The 24,458-nt window shown below is 38.8% G+C and overlaps 2 protein-coding genes across 2 annotated transcripts; both read left to right on the top strand.

The window, feature by feature from the left end:
• Positions 1 to 1,741: 1,741 nt before the first annotated feature.
• On the top strand, positions 1,742 to 6,277 carry LOC124882757. Its single transcript, XM_047389293.1, has 6 exons — positions 1,742 to 2,039; positions 3,196 to 3,625; positions 3,722 to 3,827; positions 4,456 to 4,673; positions 5,636 to 5,767; positions 5,945 to 6,277. Exons 2-6 carry the CDS (start codon positions 3,200 to 3,202, stop codon positions 6,275 to 6,277), a joined length of 1,215 nt encoding a protein of 404 aa, XP_047245249.1. The 5' UTR covers positions 1,742 to 2,039; positions 3,196 to 3,199.
• On the top strand, positions 6,269 to 8,941 carry LOC124879168. Its single transcript, XM_047383559.1, has 10 exons — positions 6,269 to 6,452; positions 6,601 to 6,712; positions 6,785 to 6,851; positions 7,014 to 7,194; positions 7,273 to 7,362; positions 7,452 to 7,538; positions 7,754 to 7,814; positions 8,011 to 8,049; positions 8,149 to 8,338; positions 8,790 to 8,941. The coding sequence occupies exons 1-9, from the start codon at positions 6,443 to 6,445 to the stop codon at positions 8,321 to 8,323; spliced, it is 822 nt and encodes a 273-aa protein (XP_047239515.1). The 5' UTR covers positions 6,269 to 6,442; the 3' UTR covers positions 8,324 to 8,338; positions 8,790 to 8,941.
• The last annotated feature ends 15,517 nt before the right edge of the window (positions 8,942 to 24,458 follow it).

The following is a 24,458-nucleotide window of genomic DNA, read 5'->3' as shown; positions in this document are numbered from 1 at the left end:
CTCTTTGCAAGTTCATATTTAACAAAAATTGCAAATTCCTTCTGAAAGTCCTTGTGGTGAATAACTGCCGCTTTAATCAACTGTTTTGGTGAATCGTAAATCCTAAGAAGGTATTTAATTAGGGTCTTTGCAAAGACCTCAGGGTGTAGTTCTTTGATCAGATCATTGTATTGTTTACAACCTAATTGAGATGTCAAGTAAATGGAGAGATACCTTTTCACACGTTGAGAATGTTCCAGTAGTAAGAGTTTTTTGGATTCATTGGGGTATTTGTCTATAAGCCTGTTGATCACAGCAGAAACAATGGAAGATATGATATTGGGTATACATGATGAGTAATGAAGAGTGGCTGACATGTCAAGGCTAAACTGCCAAAGCTCAGAGGGTTCAATACAGCGGTTGCAAGTTAGACAAAAGGGTTGATGTAGACTCAAATCGCCCTCTTCTCCCTCAGTATTGCCATTTTCGGAAGTCCAAAAAGATTTGTCTGACCAGGCCTGAATTCTCCTGCCTTTGAGAGTACAATTGGGCGAAGGTTGTCTCTCTTCCTCTTTAATAGTGTTGATGTCCTCAAAAGAGTTAAGATGTCTTTTAGGAGCAAAGTTTGGTGGGATGTCTTCCTTAGTGTCGCTTTCCTCTCTTTCGAGACAATTGCAGTCAAAAGTAACATGTTTCTGAGCAGTTCTGCATTTTCCTGTGTAAATGCCTCTGTTCTTTAAAGTGGTAGTAGCAGATGAAGAAATGTTTCCGTTTTGAAAGACAGTACCAGTTATTTGGGGAATTTGTCCATCTTCCCTAAGTTTAACAGGTAAGTCTGACCTCCTATCTTTATAGACAGTTGATAGTAAGTTTTGGCCCTCTGGTAACATGCACATGTTTAAAACCTCTTTTTGTAAATCTTTGACTGCAGTGTGTAGCTCTTGGCTGTTGGACATGTCTGATGGCTTCAACATCCTCCGAAAGAATTGGATTAGGAAATTGTCTGCCGTTACCTTTGCTGCTGTGTACAGTTTTTCTAAAATGCTGTTATTTGGTTCCTCTTCTGTTTTTGCCAGCTCATTGTTGCAGCGGGAACAGAAACTTTTATTGTCCGAGGAAACAGGCAGCTGGCATTTGTAAATGTACAGTAGATGGAAGTAGATCTTGTATGTCAGTTTATTAGCAAATTTCTGAGCTTCGACAGAGGCTGTTATGTTGTGAATTCGTTTGTTTAAAGCCGTTTCAGGTTCATAAAACCTTCTGAGGTCTTTGAACAATCTCTTAAGGTCTGATTTGATGGAATCAAAATCGATTGGAGAACGCTGATGATTTTCAATCTGTATGACTCTGTGGCAACATGAAGTTCCTGACTGAGTAGATTCAGGATCCATCTCTGGTAAGAAAACATCAGGGCGCCTGTCTTTAATTCCTGTAGTTATGGGTTGTTTCTTTGAAGCCATCGTGTTTTCTTAACTCTTTTACTGTTTGTTTCCACTTAGCTGTCTTGAAATATCACAAGTATCAACGATTCTGCTGCTCAACGGGAACGTCTAGAAGAATAAAAGAAATCCTAATCTGTCAGTCAAAGAATACCCGCGACAATGACGTATCAAAGCCTCAAAGCTTTAATACGTCATTGTCGTAGTACCAGTGACGTCGCGTTGCAACGTCACAGGTTGCAACGCGAGCAGAGCCACAGCATTCGAAGCGAATGTTATCAACTCATTAAATGGCCGTTATTAGCGGTTATCACTCCCATAATATGGCTCCAGACGGTACCTCCTGTACCTCCTAGTAGGTTAGAAGGTACTTATTAAGGATTCGTATCCTTGATAACAAGCGTTTATAGCCCGACTCGCATCCAAAACCGGAAGCCTTGTTTTGTTTTAACTTTATTTAAAATCTTTATTTACAATCTAGCTACTTAGCGCTGTTCCAATCCACACACTCCTTACCAGATGGTGGTGGTGTTGTGCACTAAATGTCTGTTTGCAAACCGCCCGAAAAAACTTAAGAAGAAGAAGAAGGCGAAGAAGAATCATAATCTAGCTACATTAAGGGTGAGTTATATTTATATTTTGATAAGATTTTTATGTTAGATGTGCTACGTTCAATCGTCTTGTTAGCTTAGTTTGGCTTTTTTCAGTTAATCCCACTATTTAGTGTATAGTCTATTTGTATGATTAGCTTATATAATTCAAACTAAAGACAGCTAACACCATGTTAGCATGATTTTTCTGTGTCCATTTATTGGCAAAACTACTGTGATGGAAATTCTTGCAGTAAGCATTTCACAGTGTATAACCTTTTTTTACTCCTCAGAACATCTGTGTTAGAGGAAGAAGCTGTAAAAGCCATTATCAGAAGTTTAATGGTTCAGACCCATCTTTAGGACAATGTCAGGAAGGGCAGTTAGGTCTGTTCCTAGATAACCTTCTCACCTCTGAACTTAAGAAGGGTTTGGGTCATAAAACACAGACTCTTTGCAGTTGAGATAATACTGTCTTGTTCTGGTATAAATACTGTGTGAAAATGTTGATCAGGGCTCTGTTCAACTGACTTGCTTGGTGACAGAGTCATTTAAACGCTGAATGCCTTTGAATAAAACTTATAAAGACAAAGTCCGGATTTTCTCTTGTTATGAGTCAACTTCTCTCCACTTTGATAAGAAAATTCCACAACACTACGGTGGCCGGGGGGTGCAAACCAACATTACAAAATCTAAAACACTTTTACAAACCTATAGACAAATTAACATTTCAGAAAACAATTTAACAAGATGCAAAACACTTTTACAAGTACTGAAACAAATTTACACTTGACAAAATCAACCGGAAAGGGAATGTACCAACACCGAGGCTGACCCGAAAATGATAATGATAAAGTGTTTTAGATTTTGTAATGTTGGTTTGCACCCCCCAGCCACCCTACAAAACGTTTATAAATTTACAAAAATTGAATGTTAGCCTTTTTCAATTTTTTGTTTACCTGCACTGTTGTGTTAAAATGACTGTTATGGAGGTTGAAGCTAGTGGCTTGTGTATTGCATTGCATTAAATGATTGCCTTTCTCCTTGATTCGACTTTGTAGGTTTTTTCATTGGTATATCTGTTCAAATGATGTCAGCATGGATATATATTTAATTAACCAACAATCTGCTCAGCTGCTTACTGTAATTATAATTGAGTAATTTTTTTCTTTTCTCTCCCACTTTAGAACCATGCCAAAACTCAAGAGCAGTGTCCACTGCAGGACAAATAAGATAAAAGTAGTGCGGAAAACCATTGGTGGCGGTGTTAAATTTTCTTATCTGTCATCAGATCCCAGCTCAAGTCATACACACTCACCTGTGTCCACACCAATCACACCTCTCACAGAAAACCCAAATAATACAGTTTCTAACTCTTTTGATGAAGAGACAGCCTACTGTCAGGCTAAAAGAAAAGAACTAAACTCGTGGGATTTACTGAAATATGAGCTAATACAAGTGTCATATAAATCTTCAGCACCTTCCTCTAACATCTGCAGTATTTGCAAAGAACTTGCTGAATACCGCTGTTTGGAATGCAGCAGTACCAGTGTATTTTGTAAGACATGCATTGAGAAAATACATCAAAATTCTCTGCACCTTCCAGAGAAATGGAATGCAAGTTATTTTTGATGGGTTTTATTTATAAAACGTTTGACCTATTTAATAAGTTCTTAATTACTCTTAAACGTATTATTCCCTTTGTCTCTTTAGAAAACCTACTATGAGGCAGCTTGGCAGCAGTTAGTTCTGCATTTATCAGGGGATCACATTACCCATGGATTGTACTCCAGGGATATCAACATTTTTGTGAATACGGGTTTGTTCTTTTTAGAAATATTTATTAAGAAGCTATTTTTACTAAACTTTAATGTTTCTGAGTTAAACTTAGTTGTTCTTTTAATGACTATATTTACTTCATTCCACCTGAAGCCTTGTTTAGGGTGTATTTTTTATTGTTGCAAGATATTTGGGATTACTAGTTATAATTTTTTTTATATTGAAAGTGATAAGGATAGAAAAGCATATGAATTATATGTCAGAGGGCAAGCTCAGTTTTGGAGACAAGGTAAGAGTGGGAAGGCTGAGGTGGATGGACATGTATAGAGAAGGGATAGATGTACTTGACAAAGGATTATTAAGATGTAGTTGCTAGGCAGGCGATAAAGCCAAAGCCCATGTAAAACATTCATGGATGTAGTGAAGGAGGAAATGCCGAGTGTTGGTGTGATAGAGGAGTATATCATAGACAGGTTAAAATGGAGTCAGAAGATCTGCTGTGTTGTTCGTTAAAGAGAGCAGTAAAAATAAGAACTCTATGGAGAGCATGGAGTTATTTTACAGCCTAGCAAAATAAAGCAAACCTATAACTCACAACATAGTGCAGAATTAAATACAAGTTGCAGAAATACCTACATTAATGTTCTTTTATTTTCTCCTTTTTTTAGGACAACTATGCAACTGTAGAGTTGCTTTTTGTGCGTGTGAACCCGAGGCTTGCACCTTGTTAAAGTATGGGCTTTGGCCTGCCACACCAGAGAAGTCTCTAACAGCCTTTTCAGTAGCTCTTCTTGAGCTGTTTCATCATTTCTCTTTAGAGTGCCAGGTCTCTGTTGAGGGATTTTCCAAAACGTTACGGTGGAAGAATAATCTGTCTCTTGTGGAGGTAATGTAAAAACTGTCACTATTGACATTTCCAATAAATTAGATGGTTAAGCTATTAGTAGTACATCAAAAAATGAGGACTAATATGTTTAGGTACATTTAAAAAAAAAATTTTATGTCATCATTTCAGAAACTGAAATTCATATATTAAATAGATTCATTACATTTAAGTACAAACAATACTTTCATCTGAGAAGAGAACTTTGGACCACTGAGCAGCTCTCCAGTTCTTTTCTCCTTAGCCCATGTAAGATGCTTGAAGCCAATGTGTAGGATTCGTCTGTCTGTAGTGGCTCTTGATGTGCTGACTCCAGTCCACTCCTTGTAAAGCTCCCCCAAATTTCTAAATGGATTTATCTTGACAGTCCTCTCAAGGTTGCGGTACATTTTTTGAAACACTGAATTCTGGATTTTTATTATTTGTAAGTCAAAATCACCGCAACAACAAGAAATAAAGCCTAGAAATATTTCACTCTATGTGTAACAAATCCATATAGTATGACATTCACTTTCTAAAATAGGTGACAGATAATATTGAACTTGTATCATGATGAGATGTACCTGTAAATAAATAAAAAAATGATCATGAAACTAATCATCCACTGATTCCCAATGTAAAGTATATTGTGTTTTAATACAATCCTAATTATTCAAGCATATTCTCCCGGGATTTCTTTTAAAGTAAAGATGTTTAGTAAGAAAATTGAAAATTTCACCTATAGATGCTGAGTATTAAAAATATTCAGATAAATAGGCTAGTTTGGAGAAACCAAGTACATGTTACAATGATGGAACCTATTTTCACATAGGATTATTTTTTAGGATCATTGGAATTTTACAGTCTTGTGCTCTTAAAAAAAAGGTTGTTATAAAGTCTATCACCAAGTTTTTCCATTTTAGTTGTTTACCTTTTGCATTTACAAAATGAAACCTTTTTAATTACTCTTACTGTTTTTACCATAGGTTAATATGCTCTACAGAGCCCTGGTGGGAGAATACATTTCCCACTTTCGTCACTACCACTCCCGACGAAGAAGCTTAGCCGGTCTATGTGACTTATTTGATGACGGGACGGCTTGCCCAGCATGTCCAAAGGTTGGACACAATGATAGAAATTGCATTTCATATTTCTTAGAAAGGATTTATGTTAAAGTCTCATGCAAGGCTCATGTTTTATATCCTTTCAGGTGTCATCTAAATTATTTTATTCTTATTTGAGAATTTACTAATAAATCAGAAACTCATCAATCGTTGTTGCTGTTTATGTTTTAGGCTGATGGCACCATGATTGTGACTATGGATGCCAACTTTGGCCTTGTAAGAAAAAGGAGCTCCGGAAAAAGTGTGACAGAGCCCTTGCATGGTAACAGCATGTTTGTGAGGGATGAGGATGTAGAGGAATATCTCTTGTCACATCCTGATTGCTCTAAACCAACGGAAGTGAGTAAATACTGTTATGTTTTTTCTTGTCATTCCTTTATCATTAGTCCTTATTACCTCTTAATTACGTTGCTGATAAATAACAAAGTTATTTCTACATTTGCAGATGGTAAGTGTTGGGATTTAGGATTTGAGTATGGGCGTCTTTCGTTATTACGCTTATAATGGCTTGAATAAGTACCTCTGTTTTCTTAACTAATTAGGAATGTAACAACTTCAAAGCTGGAAATTTACTTCGGTCACAAAACCAACAAAAAAAACTAGATGTGACTGGTGTATTTGGAGCCTCATGCCGCCATGAAATACCATTAATGTTTTTGAACATGACTCATGGAGAAAGGTGCGTTAATTTTATTTTATTTTTTTATGAAGCTTGTGTTCATTAATCTGTGCAGAAGTGGTAAAAAATCTAAATGCTTTCCAAAAATGCTGGATTCTGTGTTATCCATTTGTCTTATGTATTTATCAGACTTTTTCTCTTGAAACAGGCTTGCATATCCAAAGTTCATCATACGTGAGCTGGAGAAAAGATATAAGGACAAAAACATTCATCTGCATTTCATTTATGACATTGCATGTGTACTTTTTACACACATGCATGTGAGTATCTTCCTTTATAATTTACACAATATTTATTTTTTTGATAATAACACACTGTATGGTGTTGATCAGAATTCCTCAAGGTATTTCCATGGCTGTACCAGCATTTCATGTTTATGGACATAAACTGCAGTGTCAGGTATTTATATATATATATTTTATTTTTTTATTTTTAGCTTTTAGCCAATTTGTAGCAAACATTTAATCTTAGATACATGCCTGCAAATGTGCAAATTATTCAATCCATACTTTGTGTGCACAGTTTAAAACAATGTACTGTGACGGTTTCTGTTATTCACAGATCATGTACAGCACACGAAGGCTTCCTGGATTTGGGCTAACAGATGGTGAAGGCATGGAGATGTTATGGTCGTTTTTGAGAAGATTTTCACGAGTGACTAAAGAGATGACTCCTTCCCATCGGCTTGACCTTCTGACTGATGCCTTACTCTATTATGGAAGAAGAAAATCAACAGATCTAGGTTAATATATTTCTGTATTTGCTGATTAAACAGAATTGATACATTTGGATTCAAACTGAAACTGGTCACTACTTACAGAAGTGCAGCTCATTCAGAGATGGGATAAAGCAGAGAAGGTCTGGAGTCTTGCTGAGGAGGAGATTTCTGCAGTTCGGAAAGAGGCACCAAGTAACTTTGCCTTTTATAGAACGTATGTTGTCGCAAGAGTAGCCTCTCTGACTAATTACATTTTTTATTTTATCTTGTCTTTTTCTAAGTGTGTATTTCAGAACGTGACATACAACAGTGGATGGAAACAGAGATTGAAGTTGCCCAACCTGCACGTTTGAAAACAAGACCCACAGGTATGCTGACGTACTTGATTCTTTCATTTTCCAGAAACTGTATTAAGGTAGTTGACAGTGGCAGCTTCCATAAGTATGTTTTATGTATGTGTAAGTTTAAAGCTGTTTTATTAATATTACAGAGATGTATCAAGCTGGAAGCTCCATGACAATTCTCACATTTTTTAATGTAATGCAATGTCTTGTCTGGAAATGTATCGTTCCCTTTTCTTTAGACACTGTTCCGAGATGGAAAAGGAATTATGTCATGAAGTTGACTAAATTCAATCATCTCCGGTAGGAGCCTTTTTTTTTAAGTTTCTAAGGTACCCTTACACAGTAAACATTTACTTGTTTTACTATTGAAAAGTTCTTCCACCAGAGGTAAAATTGTAGCACTTTAATCACAAAAGGTTTCAGTTGTGCACAATTCTGCAGACTATAACACTCTAAACCCTTGCTTTTAGATTTCCATGTGCATTTGTTTTTCTAGATCCCTGAACCAGGAGTACCCAACTGGAGATGAAACACAGTAAGTTAGCTTAATGTGTATTGTTCTAAAAAAGACAAAGAGTATTGTCATTTGAAAAACAAGTTGGGGTTGTTTTATTTTTGTGTTTATTGTGTTCAGGCTGGAGAGTGATCTTCAAGCAATTGAGAGACACTATGGAATAAAACAAAGATGGTGTCAGTCAGATGAGATTTTCCAGTCCACATTGAGAGACCTTGACCAGGAAGTCAGAGGTCACCTGATTTTACAGGCACAAAATGAAGCCAGGGAGAGAGGGTCACTCTTCTCAACCTGAAAAGAAAATATCCTGGTACAGTTACATGTTTTTTTCCTCTTTCTTTTTTGCTTTTATTTGTGCATTATAATACTGTGCCTTTGATATTTAATTGGACATATTGGCTCCCTTGTTGCAAAGGGTTTTTATGCACTATGACAAATATGTAATCACTATAACAAATTGCTCTAGAACATTGTGGGTTAGAACATTCTGAAAGTAAACTAGTCTTGGCACAAAACACAAATTCCCTTTGCAAAATTACACAGCTTAGTTGTCATGTTTAAATTTAGTGAAAGAACAGGTAGCTTTTATCGTTAACTGAAATAGTGTTCACCTAATTAGCCCATCTATAATTTTTTGTAGGCCTTTAATAATCCGAGACATAGATCACATATCAGTATTGCATGTCTTCATCATGTGTTGATGGTATTTATTTTTGGTGTTTATTTTTTAGCCATTTTCTATTTTTATTCTTTGGTTCCAGATGGACAGGGAATTGCTATTAGGCTGTCCAAGCAGTTAAACGCCTGCAACAGGAGACTGAAGAAGATTATTACAGGGTACAATGGTCTGCAGTGGCCACCACAAACCACCAAGTTCCCATCACATTTAGAATTTCCAGATGTGCATGATGTCTCCTTGCCACTGTACTCATTCATTGATGAACCAGTAAGTATAATTTAAATGCTAGTTGTCAGTAAATGTATTAGTACTAATTATCCTGTTATTGGTACTACTTTGTTTTAACATGGTGCCAAAACCTTTCTTTCCACTTTTCAGACAGGAGATAAAAGTGGCGTTCCCAGGGCCCTGAAAAGGCGAGCCATTGATGCTTTGCATTTGAAGACCAGAGCAGCTGAAGAAAAGCTTCTGCTTCAGAGAGAGATGGACACTCTGATTCATCATCTCCATCAGCAACATGAACATTTGCATTCAGCAATAAATGACACTACGGCCCCTGGTTCCAAAGCTGTTCTTCATCACAGTATTATCCTGTTGGAAAGGAAACTGTACAATGCCATGATAATGTTCACAAATCATATTACAGTTGTTGCTCCTCCTCCAAATGTTTACCTGCCAGAGTTTACCTCCGTTTCCCAATCAGTTATGTATGTGATGACAGCAGTCATGACAAAGAGGATGAAGCTGATGAGAATGATGTCGATGATGATGATGAAGTTGATGACTGCAATTAGTTTTGTAAAACAATAGCAAGCATCATGATCTCGTTATATGTTTAGAAAGCGCATTCTCCAGTCATTCATGTCGATTCGACTTGCAGTCCATGGAGTTTGTGTATTTCTTTATTGTATTTAATTCCAGTGTTTAAAAAAATGAATTTGATGTTAATTGTTAACAATGGAATTTGCTGTTGAAAAAATAATTTTGTGTTGTGTATAATTGGTAGTTTGAATTGGAAATACAAATCTCATAAAACACTGATTTAATATAGATCAGGGATGGGTAATGTGTCCCTGCTCCAACACACCTAAATCAAATGGTTAGCAGGACTATGGAGAACTTGACTGCATACTGAAGAGGTTATATTGAGTCAGGTGTGTTGGACCAGGGTCTCATCTAAACTTTTCAGGACACCAGCCCTCAATGGCTGTAATTGCCTATCCCTGACATACATACTGTATATCTAGATCCTGAAGATAACATGGGTTTAGTATATTAGAACAATGTACATTAAATATTGAAAACTATTTACCCCCTTACAGATTTATTCTGCTTTCTGCCCCACCTAAGTGCTTCAGATAATTAAATGTGGGGGTTTTTTCAGGCAAAGATAACCTGAGTAAACATAAAAAGCTACTTTAGAATTATCATTTCATTCAATAAATAAAAGGTTATGAAAACCAAACTGACTGTGACATATTATGAAGGTTTCTTCAAAGAGCCGTTGTAGATGCTGATGGCTGTGGGCAGGAAGGATCTCCTGTAGCGCTCCGTCTTACAGCAGATCTGAAGAAGCCTCTGACTGAAGACACTCTGTTGTTGTAGGACAGTCTGATGAAGAGGATGCTCAGGGTTCTCCATAATGTTCTTCATTTTATGAAGAATCGTTCTTTGTACAATGATCTCCAGAGGTTCCAGAGGAGTCCCCAGAACAGAACCAGACTTTTTTATCAGCTTGTTGAGCTTTTTTAAGTCCCTGGTTCTGATGCTGCTTCCCCAGCAGATGATGGAGAAGAGATCACACTCTCCACAACAGACTTATAGAAGATATGCAGCATCTTGCTGCAAACACCAAAGGACCTAAGCTTCCTCAAGAAGTACAGTCTGCTCTGTCCCTTCTTGTAGATGGCTTCACAGTTGCATCTCCACTCTAGTCTGTTGTCCAGGTGAACACCGAGGTATTTATACTCCTCCACCTCTTCTCCCATGATATAAATAGTTTTTGACTTATTCCTGTTTCTCTTAAAATCTACAATCATCTCCTTTGTTTTAGTCACATTCAAAATGAGATGATTGTTTCCACACCATGTCACAAAGCGGTCCACCACCTTCCTGTACTCAGCTTCTTGTCCATCTCTGATCCACCCCACGACTGCAGAATCATCTGAGTATTTCTGCAGATGACAGGAGTCTGTCTTGTATTGGAAGTCTGAGGTGTACAGAGTGAAAAGGAATGGTGAGAGTACAGTCCCCTGTGGTGCTCCTGTGCTGCTGACTACCTGGTTAGACTCACAACCCTTCAGTCTCACAAACTGTGGTCTGTTTGTCAGGTAGTCTTTGATCCAGGAGATTGTTGAGGCCTCCACCTGAGTCTTCTGGAGTTTCTGACAAAGCAACTCAGGTTGAATTGTATTAAATGTTCTGGAGAAATCAAAGAACATGATCCTCACAGTGCTGCTGGCTTTGTCCAGATGATAGTGGGTTTGTTGAAGCAGGTGTATGATGGCATCTTCAACTCCAACTCCACAGCGATTAGCAAACTGAAGGGGGTCCTGATGGTTTATTGTTTGCTTACTCAGGTGGGCCAACAGGAGTCTCTCTAGGAGGTTGCTGAGCTTGTTTCTGAACTGAACCTATTGAAGAATGTGTCTAGTTCATTGGCTCTGTCCAGATATCCATCGATCATCCTTCTGCTTGAAACCTGTGTTATAAAATCTTCTTCGTCCCTGACCATACATCTCTGTGTTGTAACCTTGAATCATTGATTTCCTCTTGGAATAATGTTAGTAGATTGGCTACTCCTGGAAAGGTTCACCTCCATTCCATGCTTTCTCCATGTGTGGAGAATGGTCCTTACTGTGGATTTCTAAAGTCTTTCACCACAGATTATATCATATGCAAACATCTATCCACGTAGCCTCTCATCTGACCCCATCTCTAAACCAGTCCATCAATACTGCAAACAAGGACGGGCTCAGAGCGGGTCCCTGGCTTTACGCCACCCTTACTTGTCTCACTCTCCTCATAATAATAATAATAATACATGTCCTATATTATCGTCATATATTTTTCTCATACTCGTACTCGTCGTCTTCCGCTTTATCCGGGACCGGGTCGCGGGGGCAGCAGACTCAACAGAGACGCCCAGACGTCCCTCTCTCCAGACACCTCCTCCAGTTCCTCCAGGGGGAGCCCAAGTCGTTCCCAGGCCAGCCGAGAGACATAGTCCCTCCAGCGTGTCCTGGGCCGTCCCCTGGGCCTCCTCCCGGTGGGACGTGCCTGGAACACCTCCCGAGGAAGGCGTCCAGGAGGCATCCGGTATAGATGCCCGAGCCACCTCAACTGGCTCCTCTCGATGTGGAGGAGCAGCGGCTCTACTCCGAGCCCCTCCCGGATGGTCGAGCTCCTCACCCTATCTCTAAGGGAGTGCCCGGCCACCCTACGGAGGAAGCTCATTTCAGCCGCTTGTATCCGGGATCTCGTTCTTTCGGTCATGACCCAAAGTTCATGGCCATAAGTGAGGGTAGGAACGTAGACCGACCAGTAAATTGAGAGCTTTGCTTTTCGGCTCAGCTCTCTCTTCACCACAATGGACCGGCACAGCGCCCCCATTACTGTGGCAGCCGCACCGATCCGTCTGTCGATCTCCTGCTCCATTCTTCCCTCACTCATGAACAAGACCCCGAGATACTTAAACTCCTCCACTTGAGGCGGGAACTCCCCTCCAACCTGAAGAGGACAAGCCACCCTTTTCCGGTCGAGTACCATGGCCTCGGACTTGGAGGAGCTGATCCTCATCCCAGCCGCTTCACACTCGGCTGCGAACCGCCACAGCGCATGCTGTAGGTCTTGGCTAGAGGGGGCCAGCAGGACCACGTGATTTTGTTTTCTGGTTGTTTTTTTTTATATTAAATACAAAAATAAAAAAAATAAGGAGAAATCTACCCTCCTGTGTGTTTTTTCTCATTATTTAACAAGTAATCGGCAGAGTGAGCATAAGGCAGAGATGGCAGGAAGACGGCTGATGAAGAAAGTATATTATAGCCCTTCAAATCCGGGAAGTTTTGGGGGTGTAGATAGGCTGAGGAGGGTTATGCAAGATGAAACGGGAAAGAAGGTTGCGGTTGAAAAAGTTAAAGATTTTTTATCAGGAGAAGATACCTATACTCTACATAAACCTGCAAGAATAAAGTTCCCGAGAAACAGTTTTTGTCACCAGACCATTGAGGCAGTTCCAGGCTGATCTCTGTGACATGCAAGCTCTGGCCATGGAAAATGATGGTTATAATTATTTATTAACAGTCATTGACATCTTTTCAAAAAGGGCGTATGTACGAGTTTTGAAGAGGAAAACAGCCGCTGAGGTGGTAAAGGCATTTGAATCAGTTTTTACAGAAAGTCAGATCCCCAAAAAACTTCAGACTGATGCCGGTAAAGAATTTTTTAACAAGAAATTTAAAGTTTTAATGGAGAAACACGGTATTGAACATTTTGCCACAGCGAGTGAAGCAAAAGCTTCAGTGGTCGAGAGATTTAACCGCACATTAAAAACAAGGATGTGGAGATATTTTACAGCTAACAATACCCGGCGGTACGTCGATGTACTGCAAAACCTAGCTAGAAGCTACAACCATTCCTACCACACCAGCATTAAAATGAGCCCTATGGAAGTGACCCCAGAAAATGCCTTTCAAGTGTTTCAGAATCTGTATGATGTCAAGTCCAACAGATATTGCAAGGACTCAGTGACAACGTTTAAACAAGGGGATCTTGTCAGAATATCCAAGGTCCGTGGAGTGTTTGACAAAAAATACGAACAGAGTTTTACGGATGAAGTGTTTACAGTCTATGACCGGATACCCCGTTCTCCTCCTGTATACAAACTCAAAGATTTGGATGGAGAACCTATCGAGGGTTCCTTTTACGCTGAGGAACTTCAAAAAGTAAAAATATTTAACGACAAGATGTATCAAGTGGAAAAAATATTAAAACGACGTATGGTCAAGGGAGTCAAACAGGTTTTTGTAAGCTGGAAAAACTGGCCTGAGAAATTCAACAGTTGGATCAAGTTTGATGAACTTCGAAACGTATAAAAAAGGTTTGCACTAAACCTCACAGTTGACACAGCATCATGAACCGTCAGGTAGAGGATGATGGCTTTTACGTTACTCTTCCATCTAATGCTAGCATGGAAGTGTTTAAAAATAATACCAGTTCAAGTTTCCGTGTAAATTTAGCTCAACATATTGATTTAGAAGGCCAATGGATGGTTGCATTAGCAGAGATTTCATACCCTCATACATGGCATAATTTACCGGATTATGATGCCTACTTTGAATGGAGGAAGGCTGGTGATGTGGAGATCAATACGCAAAGGATCAGAAGTGGCTACTATAACAGCATTATTCAACTCGAGACAGAGATGGAAATGTTTTTCAAAAAATTGAAATCGGGTTTACGCATTAAATTCAGCAAAGTTCAAAAGAGATTTGCATTTCAAGCAAACAGTCCGTATGAAATACGCTTCTTCAACACTCTAGCTTATATGATGGGCGTGAAACCAGGGGAATGGATTCATGTTTCTGAACCAAAACTGGCTCCTTTTCCGGCGGATATAAAGGCTGGTTTCTATCACCTATACTGTTACAGCGACGTGGTCAGCCCACAAATAGTAGGCGACACTTTTGCACCTTTACTGCGGACCGTCAAAGTACAAGGCACATTCAGTGATATGATTACTCAGACGTTTAACCCCGCCCACTACCTTCCAGTCTCCAGAAGACATATTGAAAATATCAATATAGAAATTAAATCGGACCAAAACGTTCCTGTAAATTTCGTCTATGGAAAGACCGTCATAAGACTACACTTCAGACCGGTGATATCACAACGTAGCCTGAGATAAATTTTATTTGTATAAACTATTCCAGAGATATGTATATAACCTCTAAGATTGATTGGTTATCATTCATATTACGCTGGTCATTCAACACTGAATCAAGCAGGCAAGAGAAAACATGGCACAGCTAAGTCTGAGACGTGATCCAAATTGCTTTGTAAATTACTATGTAAGTCAATCAGGCGGTCATCTGCCAGGGTTTTATGGGGCCCTGGTCATGTACGGACGCGGAATTGGATCATTATTTTCAAAATTATTCCGCTTCGTATCCCCTCTGGTTAAAAAAGGATTTGCAATTGCAAAACCCCATCTTAAAACGGCTGCATCAAATATCGCTTCGGATGTCATCGGTAGAGCCGTGAGTAAAATGAGTGGTTCTACACGCACCGAAGGTCAAGAAGGTTCAGGAATTATGGTTTTATCCAAAAGACCCAGAACAAGACAACCCTGGTGATCGTTTAAGGACGGTTAAAAAACAACGACAAACGCGAAAAAGGAGATCAGTTGCAGCTGACAAACGAAGAGGAAGGAAGTCATCCGCAAGTTTTGATATATTTAAATAATGGCTCTTTTACATAACAAATCATCAGAGTGCACGCTGGCAGAGTTGGACTTATTTTCTGCCCCGATGACGCAGCTATCGATCGAAGATAAAATTTACACCGAGATCCAGCCTTTATCAGCAATCACTGATGGAGGCCCGATCGAGTTTTTCATTCCGGGAGATGGAGAAAAGTGTCTAGATCTCAACGATACACTGTTGCATCTCAGAGTGAAAATTACTAACGAGAATGGAACAAACCTGCCAGATGATGCACCTGTAGGGCTCATCAACTACCCGTTAAACACCATCTTCAGTCAGTGTGACGTCACTCTGGGAGATCGAATGATTTCACAATCCAGCACTACACATCCGTATAGAGCCATGATTGAGACATTGTTAAACTTTTCTGAGGATTCTTTAAAAACCCAGTTTAGCTCCGGTCTTTTTTATAAAGACACTGCAGGTGCTCTGAACTCTATTGTTACAACTAACGGCCCTAACCAAGGTCTTAACAGCAGAGCAGGCTTTACGGAAAATTCCAGGGAGGTACATCTCCTAGGCCCCCTGCATGCAGACATATTTTTCTGCGAGAGACTTCTTTTAAACTCTGTTGACCTTAAAATTAAACTTACAAGAGCCAACGATGCCTTTTGTCTCATGGCCGCAAGAGACTCCACTTACAAACTCAGGATATTAGGAGCCTCTCTTTTTATCAAAAAAGTTACTGTCTCTCCAGCTGTACGACTGGGGCACGCTTCAGCTTTAATGAAGGCAAATGCTCTGTATCCACTTTCACGTGTGAATGTAAAAACATATTCCATCCCTGAAAATTCAAGGGTATGCAACCAAGAGAATCTTTTCTTAGGCATCTTTCCCAAGTATGTGGTGATTGCATTACTGGATCATGACGCTTTTACAGGAACACGCAATCTCAATCCGTTTGACTTTAATCATTTTGATATGGAATATTTAGCTTTGTGTAAGGATGGCAGACAAATTCCTGCTAAAGCCTTCCAGCCCAATTTTAACCAAGGTCATTCAGTGAGAGAGTATTACAACTTGTTTACAGCTACAGGACGACATCTAAAAGATCTTCCACTGAGTATAACACGTCAGGAATTTAATCAAGGATACTCTCTATTCACATTTAATCTTAACCCGGGCGAGGACACAGATGCTCTATCTCCAGTTTCCAGTGGGAATTTAAGATTGGAAATGCGCTTCAGAAACCCGTTGCCATATACCACCACGCTGATCATCTACGCTTGTTATGACTCTATTTTAGAGATTGATTCAAAGAGGCGTGTGCTGGTGGATTATTATTAATCTAATCAGGCATGAATAATCATGAAATTGAGAGCATACTGCATCATCTGCTGGGAGATTTGTTTTGTGGTGTATGGCCGTGCGACCAGCTGCCGCTGCTAGCTGACAAATTCCCAGGGCCGGCCTACTTTATCGTGAATACACATCCTTCACACATGCCGGGGGAACACTGGCTAGCTCTGACATTGGATGAGAATGGTCAATCCAGCTTTTTTGACTCTTATGGATTCTCTCCGGATTTCGAGTTCTACCCGTCAAGCATCGTAACATTTTTAGAAGACAGATCCTCAAAAATATTGTATCATAATAATCAGCTTCAAAACACTCTGTCCACTGTGTGCGGTCACCATTGCATTTTTTATCTATGTCATAGAGCGTGCGGATTATCACTGCAGCAAGTGTTGTCGAAATACACCGGAGATGTGATTAAGAATGATTTAATGGTATCTAACTTTGTGAAAAAATATCAGAAATGTGTCATTAATCAAAGTTGTACATTTTATACTCACGGAACATGCTCTTTGGAGATGTTTCTGGATTGTTATGGAATTTAAATTCTTTTTATTTTTCATTTTTCATTGTTCATTGTGTAATGACATCATATGTTAGTGTGTGAAGTAGAGAACGAAGTTAGACTTGAAAAATATAATCAATAAATATTTTATTGAATAAAAGAAATAGGCTACATGTTTCATTTTTCTTATAACGGTTTATGGTGAAAATGTAATCCATCGGGGTGGTAGTGTCGTCTTACGAAGAGACTTTTTTGACCTCCCATCAGCATTTTTTGGATCTTCCAGCTCAGATCTCGACCAGTAGGGAGAATGAGTTATCTGCCTTCTTCTTCTTTTTCTTCTCTGCTTAACGCTGGGGGGTGTACCCCCATTTTCAATCGATGTACCCTCTGTTTTGAAACGTCTATATTCTTCATGAGCATAAGGGTTAATGACTGAAGATATAGGTATGTTTACTTCTGACATGGAGTGTAGAAAATCAGACCATCCTCGGGTTTGTGATGCTCCAGATTTTTTAAACGGAAGCATGAGATTTTTCAACAAATCAATCATGTGGGACCCTTTTATAATATTTCCTTTAAATACAAATTCACCTCGCGAAGTCCAACTCTCACTTCTTTCGGATAATTTCTTCAAAATGTACTCGGCATTTTTACGATTGTGTTTAGGAAGGCTTTTCAGTACTTCCGTAAGAACCTGATCCTTAGGGGCCTCGTCCTGCCCTGGGCCTTGTTTTTCTTGGGACCGCTCATGTTCAGGAACCTCTGTGTCACGCTGCAGCGTTAAACTGACCCGCTGTTTTTCTTCTTTGACACCTTGCTTAAGTAAAGTCAGATACCTCTGGAGAAGAGCATCGTATCTCTTGATTTTTTCATAAGAAGTCAAACCCGGCTCGTTTAATATCGCTCTCATTTCAGCATCCAAATTCTCCTCCGCCGTCTGTCTGATGGACGTGTCTGACTGGGTCAGACGCTTGAATTGATGAGGTGAAATGAGAAACATCTTCTGCGATGTTCTGAGAGACATTATCTCCTGATGATTCCACCCACTAGATCACCGATCAAGGGTGCAAGAGCCGTTAAGATGGGCAGAATAAAACCACCTCGTTGCTTTTTGAGAGCCAACTGTTTAGTTTTTATCCCGGTTCTTTTATCACCCAACAATCTGATGATATTTCTTTGTTTCTTCAATTGTCGGTGTTGAGAGGGTGATAGTTTAATGTTACCTTTTAGGATATTCAGTGCAATCTCGCACAGAGCCTGAATAAAGTCGGGAGAGCAGTGTGCGAGAATATCTTTACGTTTCTGTGGACAGGCCTGGTACAAAGCTCTGAATAATGGTAAATTCCTTTTTATACGCGCTGACATGATGACTTACTTTGTTCTGGGTACGTACACAGCAGGCCACTGCTGAGGAAGTATCCCCGTTCTCAGTCTGAAATGTTCTGGGCAGGTAGGCATAAAATCGATGATAAATATGCATGAGCTTCTCTCGTTGCGTCTTCAAAACTCTCCAAGAAGAGACCCTTTTGAGATGGAAACATTTGGCGGGCCAGTATATTCAGCTGGAGTTTATCTCTCGGGTTTTTAAACAACACCATATAATTACAGTTCAAACTAATAGTGCGACTGAACTTTCCCTGATGAAATACATTCTGAGTCAACATCATAACACTCATATTACGATGGTGACGAAACTGGGTAAAGACTGTGATGGAAATTCTTTCAGTAGGCATTCCACAATGTATGACCTTTGGGTTACCTCACTCCCCTGAACCTCTGTGTTATTGGAGAAAGCTGTAAAAGTCATTATCAGAAGTTTAATGGTTAAGGCCATTTTTTAGGGTGATGCCTTTGGGAGAGTAGATGGTTGTTCCTAGGTAACCTTGTCACCTTTGAACCCGAGAAGGGTCTAGGGTCGTAAAACACAGACTCTTTGCAGTTGAGATAACACTGTCATGTTCTGGTATAAATACTGTGTGTAAATGTTGATCGGGGCTCTGTTTCACTGACTAACCTCAGTGTCAGGGTCTTCAAACGCTGAATGACTTTGAATAAAACTTATAAGACAAAGTCCGGATTTTCTCTTGTTATGAGTCAACTTCTACCCACTTTGATAAGAAAATTCCACAACAATTTTAGCGTCACGAACAGGATCTAACGTGCCAGAGGAGACCGCAGGACGGGACATGGACGCCTGGCCAGCCTGGAGACGTTGTCCTCAGTCCACTTCCATTTTACGGAGGGGAGTCCTCATGTCCGCCTGCGGCTTCTGGCTGATTAGATCCGAACAATTTGTCTTCAAATATATCTGGGTGAGAAGTTGCTCTGTATGATATAATGTATATTATTATTTTTATTACACATTAACCATCATCTCCTAACTAATTAATTAGGTTCCAGAGTTGCAGGAAATGGCAGGGAGGTTCTCATTGGTAACAATAAGATAAAGCAGAACACAGGGTTTTGCGGGTGGTTTTTAGCAATTTTCTACACCTCATAAAGGAGAAAAGCCAGTGGGCAGACGTGCCGCTGAACAGGTAAAAAAAAATGGTTCCGGAACCTTGAGGCATCAGGGGTGTCTCCTTCTTCATACTCTGAATTATAAAATAATGAAAGGAAAAAATGGGGATGATTGTGTTAAATGTGCTTTAATTTGGAAGATAAGTTTGGTTTTTCACAGCGTGGAAGTTTGAGTGTAAATAAGTTAAATAGTTTAAAAAGTTTCAAGTAAAACAGTTGATGGAAAAATAAATAAAAAAAACATAAGAAGAATATTAAAAAGCACAGAGTGCATCAATTAAGGGGTTAAAGAGTTAAAACTTTCCTGAAGGAAGTTTTGTTTGTCTTAAATATTGCGATCAGTCGGAAAAGAAGGTAAAATTGAAAAGGGACATTAGAGATGTGAAAAGAAAGTTGTTTTAGAAAGGAGTATAATGCATGTTGTGGAAGGAAGTGACAGGCAGGTGGACAACTGACTGACTGACTGATAATATGTATTTGTACAAAATCTGAACCTATACTAAACTTTTCTTCTGCCTCTCTCACACACAAATACACACATATATGGGATTTAAGTTCAACATCTGCGTTTTTGAGTCTGGATTTTAGAAACCTGCCCTTCTCCATGGCTACTCCGCCAGAGACGCTTCTCCAGCAAGGCCTGAAAGAGAGAGATCTGCCTTCCTGCATGTTGAAAATCGCAGTGTGACTTTCTACAAGAAAAAAAAAAAAAACGAAACTCAGAAGAAGTCTGGACCCACTGAGATGGACAACGATCCATGCTGTTTGCAAGAGCCAGAAGAGCGATACACTGGATTTATATTGAAAGCATCTTATGCGGGCAGAAGAGAAACCGGAGCAAAGTTTCTTCTTTCTCCCTCCTGGAGAAGTTAAAGTGGACAAAGAATGATTGAATGTCTCACCAACAGACTGGGGAAGGGCCTGGTTGTTTTTTGGACTGATAGAGGACTGTGTGTGTGACAGTCTGACTCTGGAGCGATTTAGAAACTGATGGGGGTAACATACAAACACACACACATTTGCATAAATCTTTTCCTATTTTCTGCAATGAAGAACGCTTATTAACCGCTGCTCATGTGACGCTTGCTTGACGTTGACAGATATAGCGGGTTAAAATATTATTTTAGGGTTAGAAAAGTATCTTCAAAAGGATGATAACTTAACTCATTTGATACTTTCCAGTTAATTCTTTTAGAGAAACAAGTTCTCTTTCGTCGTGGAATATTCAGGGTCAATTATTATAGTTATTAAAAGTTATGAAAAAGCAGAGGAAGTTACAACATCTCCAAAACTCAGCAGTAACCAAGTGTTTCTATGTTATTCTCAGGACAGATCTCATGAAGGAGCATTTTTAAAACCCAGCGCATGTTTAAAACCTGATGGGCTTCTCCTTCAGGTATTATTTTCTGTTGTCAGAGTTTGTATCCCATAAATCTAATGGGTAGAGACCTCATTAAAACAGGCTTAGTTTTACTGCAGATGGTCTTCATACAGTTTCTGACACAGTATTTACAGTTTGGTGCAGTTTTTGTCCGCAAGTGCTAACTGACGCTTATGGAAAGTACAAATTCATTGTTTTTCACAGCAGCTGCTGAGAAGAGGTTATATTAGGTTTTTTCTTCCCTCTTCTGATTCATGCAGCGTGTTGATTTACACTGTACCTTATATCAGGTCCTGACAAAAAACTATGAAAGATTTGGTTCTGCAGGTTCTTTTTTCTCCCTTTGGAGAAGGAAAGGACACCTGATCAGTTCTGTGTTGCATAGAAATATTAAAACACTTGTTGTTTTCTAAGATATCACCAGCTAAAAACTTTTAAAACTTTTAAGAGTAATTGGTTTTGTTAAACACATTTCCCTTGGTAAAACAAACCTTTAAAATGAGTATGAAAAATTGGATTATTTAGAAAGAATCTGATTGGACAGTGGTACCACACAAAAATTAAATTAATCTCATGCTTCCTAAAAGACTCTGCATGAAAAGGCCCTCAGAACCGTGGAGTTATTTTCCACCACAGCAACACGTTTTTTTTAAGCATGCTTTTTCTTTATTTTAAAACAGATCTGGTTTTTGTTTTGTTCTTGGTTTTTTTTTAGTATAATGTTTGTCTGAAGCTTCTTATGAACTGGGTTAGAAGCAAATATGATCTGAGGTAAATTAGGAGCTGTGAACTAATTATTTTAAATCTGATTATTGTCCAAGCAGAAATAATATATTTAGCCAATCCTTCAATCTCTGCAGAAAGTTAACACCATTGTTCAATGCAGTAGTACTCAACCTGTGGTTCCTGGACTCCTGAAGCCTGTAAGCCATAGATTTTGGGTCCATGAAATTATAATATTTAATTAAAGGTAGACCAATTACCTATTAAAATAGATCTAAGTCAATGATGAGTTCCAGTCATTTTGGTGACTTTGAAATGCAATAATACTCAAAATTTCTACTCTGGGGACACAGATTGGGGTTGAAGAGTTTAGTTTTGGAACCAAGGTTAGGATTTTTATAACAGAATCAAGACAAGTAAAATTCTTTATTTTAGGAAAATAAAAGAAATAAATGCTCTCTTAACAGTAAGAGGATGGTCGGCTCAAACTCAAGTCTCCTTGTTTGATTTCTTAGGGTTTAAAGATTAAAAGAATACATATGAGTACAAAGGTACACAACGTAATTTCAGATTAATAAGAGATAAAATATTGAAACATTTATCAGCATTTGGATTATTAAAGAGGGGTTCTAGTAATAAGTTCTCCCCAACTCTCAAAATTTAAATAGCCAAATTAAAGAAAATGATGTTTGTTCTTTTTTAAACACTATGTGGAAAAAAGTCCAGTTTGGAGACAAGCTTCTTATCTTAATTTCTGATTAAGTCAAACACTGCAGTTTTGTTTAGTTTGGGTATAACATAAAAATGTCAATGCTGACTTTTCTAATTTCCCCTCGGGGATCAATAAAGTATCTTTGAATTTGAATTGAATTGAATTAAAAATACTTCTTTGCATTTAACTTGAAATTCTGCAATGCAGCTGCGATCAAATTGAGCCAAACAAAAAGAGAACTATAACAATAACTCTCAGGATTGTAGTTATTATTACAGAGTTACAGTACAAAGAATTAGCAAAAGGTTTCAGCATCAGTAAATTTGGATTCATTCAAGAGAAAACTGTTGCTGTGCTTCTAAATAGTTTGAGATTTTTTGGACTATGTGCACTCATCTTAAAAAAAAAAAAGTATCCTGAAGATCATCATAACAACATTGATCAATTATAGCATTAAAAGATATGGCTGAGAAAACGTATTCTGAAAAGAGATTGTTAAAAATTTCTTTGAATTCTTGAAGCTTCAAATTTGTTCATTTGTTTGTCTTTGATGTTTTGTTGGTATGAATGTTTGATTATATGTTGCATGACAATAATTCATGTTTAGAATAATGTTTCTAAATCCCAGATTGATTAAAACTTTGAGTTTTCAGGAGAGTTAAGAAGCAGCTTGTTTCTGAGGTAGGTATGTTAACAGTTTTGTAGTTTAAGTTACACTAATGTGGGATGGGATGAAGAAACTGTGGATCCGCCCATAGGCTGTCAATCAGAGGTTAGTTCTGCCTGACTCCGCCCACCTACTAGGTTGGTTCATGCCTTTGTTGTCATGGTAACGCTCAGCACCTCCCTTCCTGAGTTTTAACACTGTTTATGAGACAATAGAATCAAAATGCTTGTAGTGATTGTTGCCTTAAAAACATGTTTTTTTTTTTTTGTTGTATAATAATTAAGGATGTAACATGACTTTTAGATTTATGTGTTTTATTACTAAAAGGTTAATGAAATAGTTTAAACTAGTTTGACATAGGGTTCCAAATGTTTTAGCTCTCATGGGAAAAAGAGTAGCTCAGACCTCCAGTGAGGACTTAGTGACAATGCGAGAGAGACGTTGTACTTTGTTTATATAAATGGTGCATAGCTCCCTAAGACCACATTATGAAAACCTCTCTGAAATTATGGTGTTGATTCTTTTGTGAAATTTTATATCTCCACAGATTAGACCATTTTTGAAATTCTTTGTGGGTTTTCTGAAACTATGAAATATTGACCTGTAATCAGACCTTCCTCAAACATCAGGTAACATTTTTGATATTCAGAATATTTAGCTGATGGTCACTGCTAGTATATCAGGTGAAGTCAGAAGATCAATTCTTTGGATTTTGTTGGATGTTTTGATGAAGTTCATGTTGTTAAGCACTTAGGTTTGAGAATGGGACTTTGAATTGAAAATTAGCCAAGTGTTGTGAAGGCTCTACCTATTGTTCTCACTTATATGAGATTGAGACAAAGGACACAGGTAAATCTCAGTCCTTTTGAAGTGCTGTGTGGCAGGTCTCCTAATTTGGACATGGAGATATTGCCAAGATCATTTTCTTCCACATCTTTGTGTGAAGATAGGATGTTGTTTTACTGTCAAAACCTGTCCACTGTGTTTTCTCAAGTTTCACAGACGGTGAAGGCTGCATTACCAGAAACAGCCACTTCCACCCTCCAGTTCTTTATTCCTGGGGACTGGATTCTGGTCAGAGAATCTAGGAGAAAACACAGGAAGTCCAGGCGCTGGAATGGCCCATATCAGATCCTACTAGACACCCAGGAAAGCTGCAGGAAAGCTCCAGCTCCTCCAGCTTCATCTGGCTTCCAGGACACAAGTCATCTTCCAACTGGATCATCCACGGCTGAAAGGTGTGAGGACAGCGGACCACCACAAGACAAAGAACTGTAAGCTGATCACTGGCGAGTGATTGAAGAGGTGGTTGAAGAACACTGTTCTTACAAGGGCACAATAATCTCTTGGGCAGTGCAACGTTATTTCAGAATCAACTTAAGGCCATCGCATTGCCTGAAAGTTAGAAATCATAATGTCATTTGCCTCACTGGACACACACCACAGTGAGAGATTCTTTCCT

Source organism: Girardinichthys multiradiatus, chromosome 2, assembly GCF_021462225.1.
Source record: "Girardinichthys multiradiatus isolate DD_20200921_A chromosome 2, DD_fGirMul_XY1, whole genome shotgun sequence".
Taxonomy (NCBI): domain Eukaryota; kingdom Metazoa; phylum Chordata; class Actinopteri; order Cyprinodontiformes; family Goodeidae; genus Girardinichthys; species Girardinichthys multiradiatus.
Note: the sequence above shows the minus strand (reverse complement) of the source record. Positions and strands in the feature narration are given on the sequence as shown.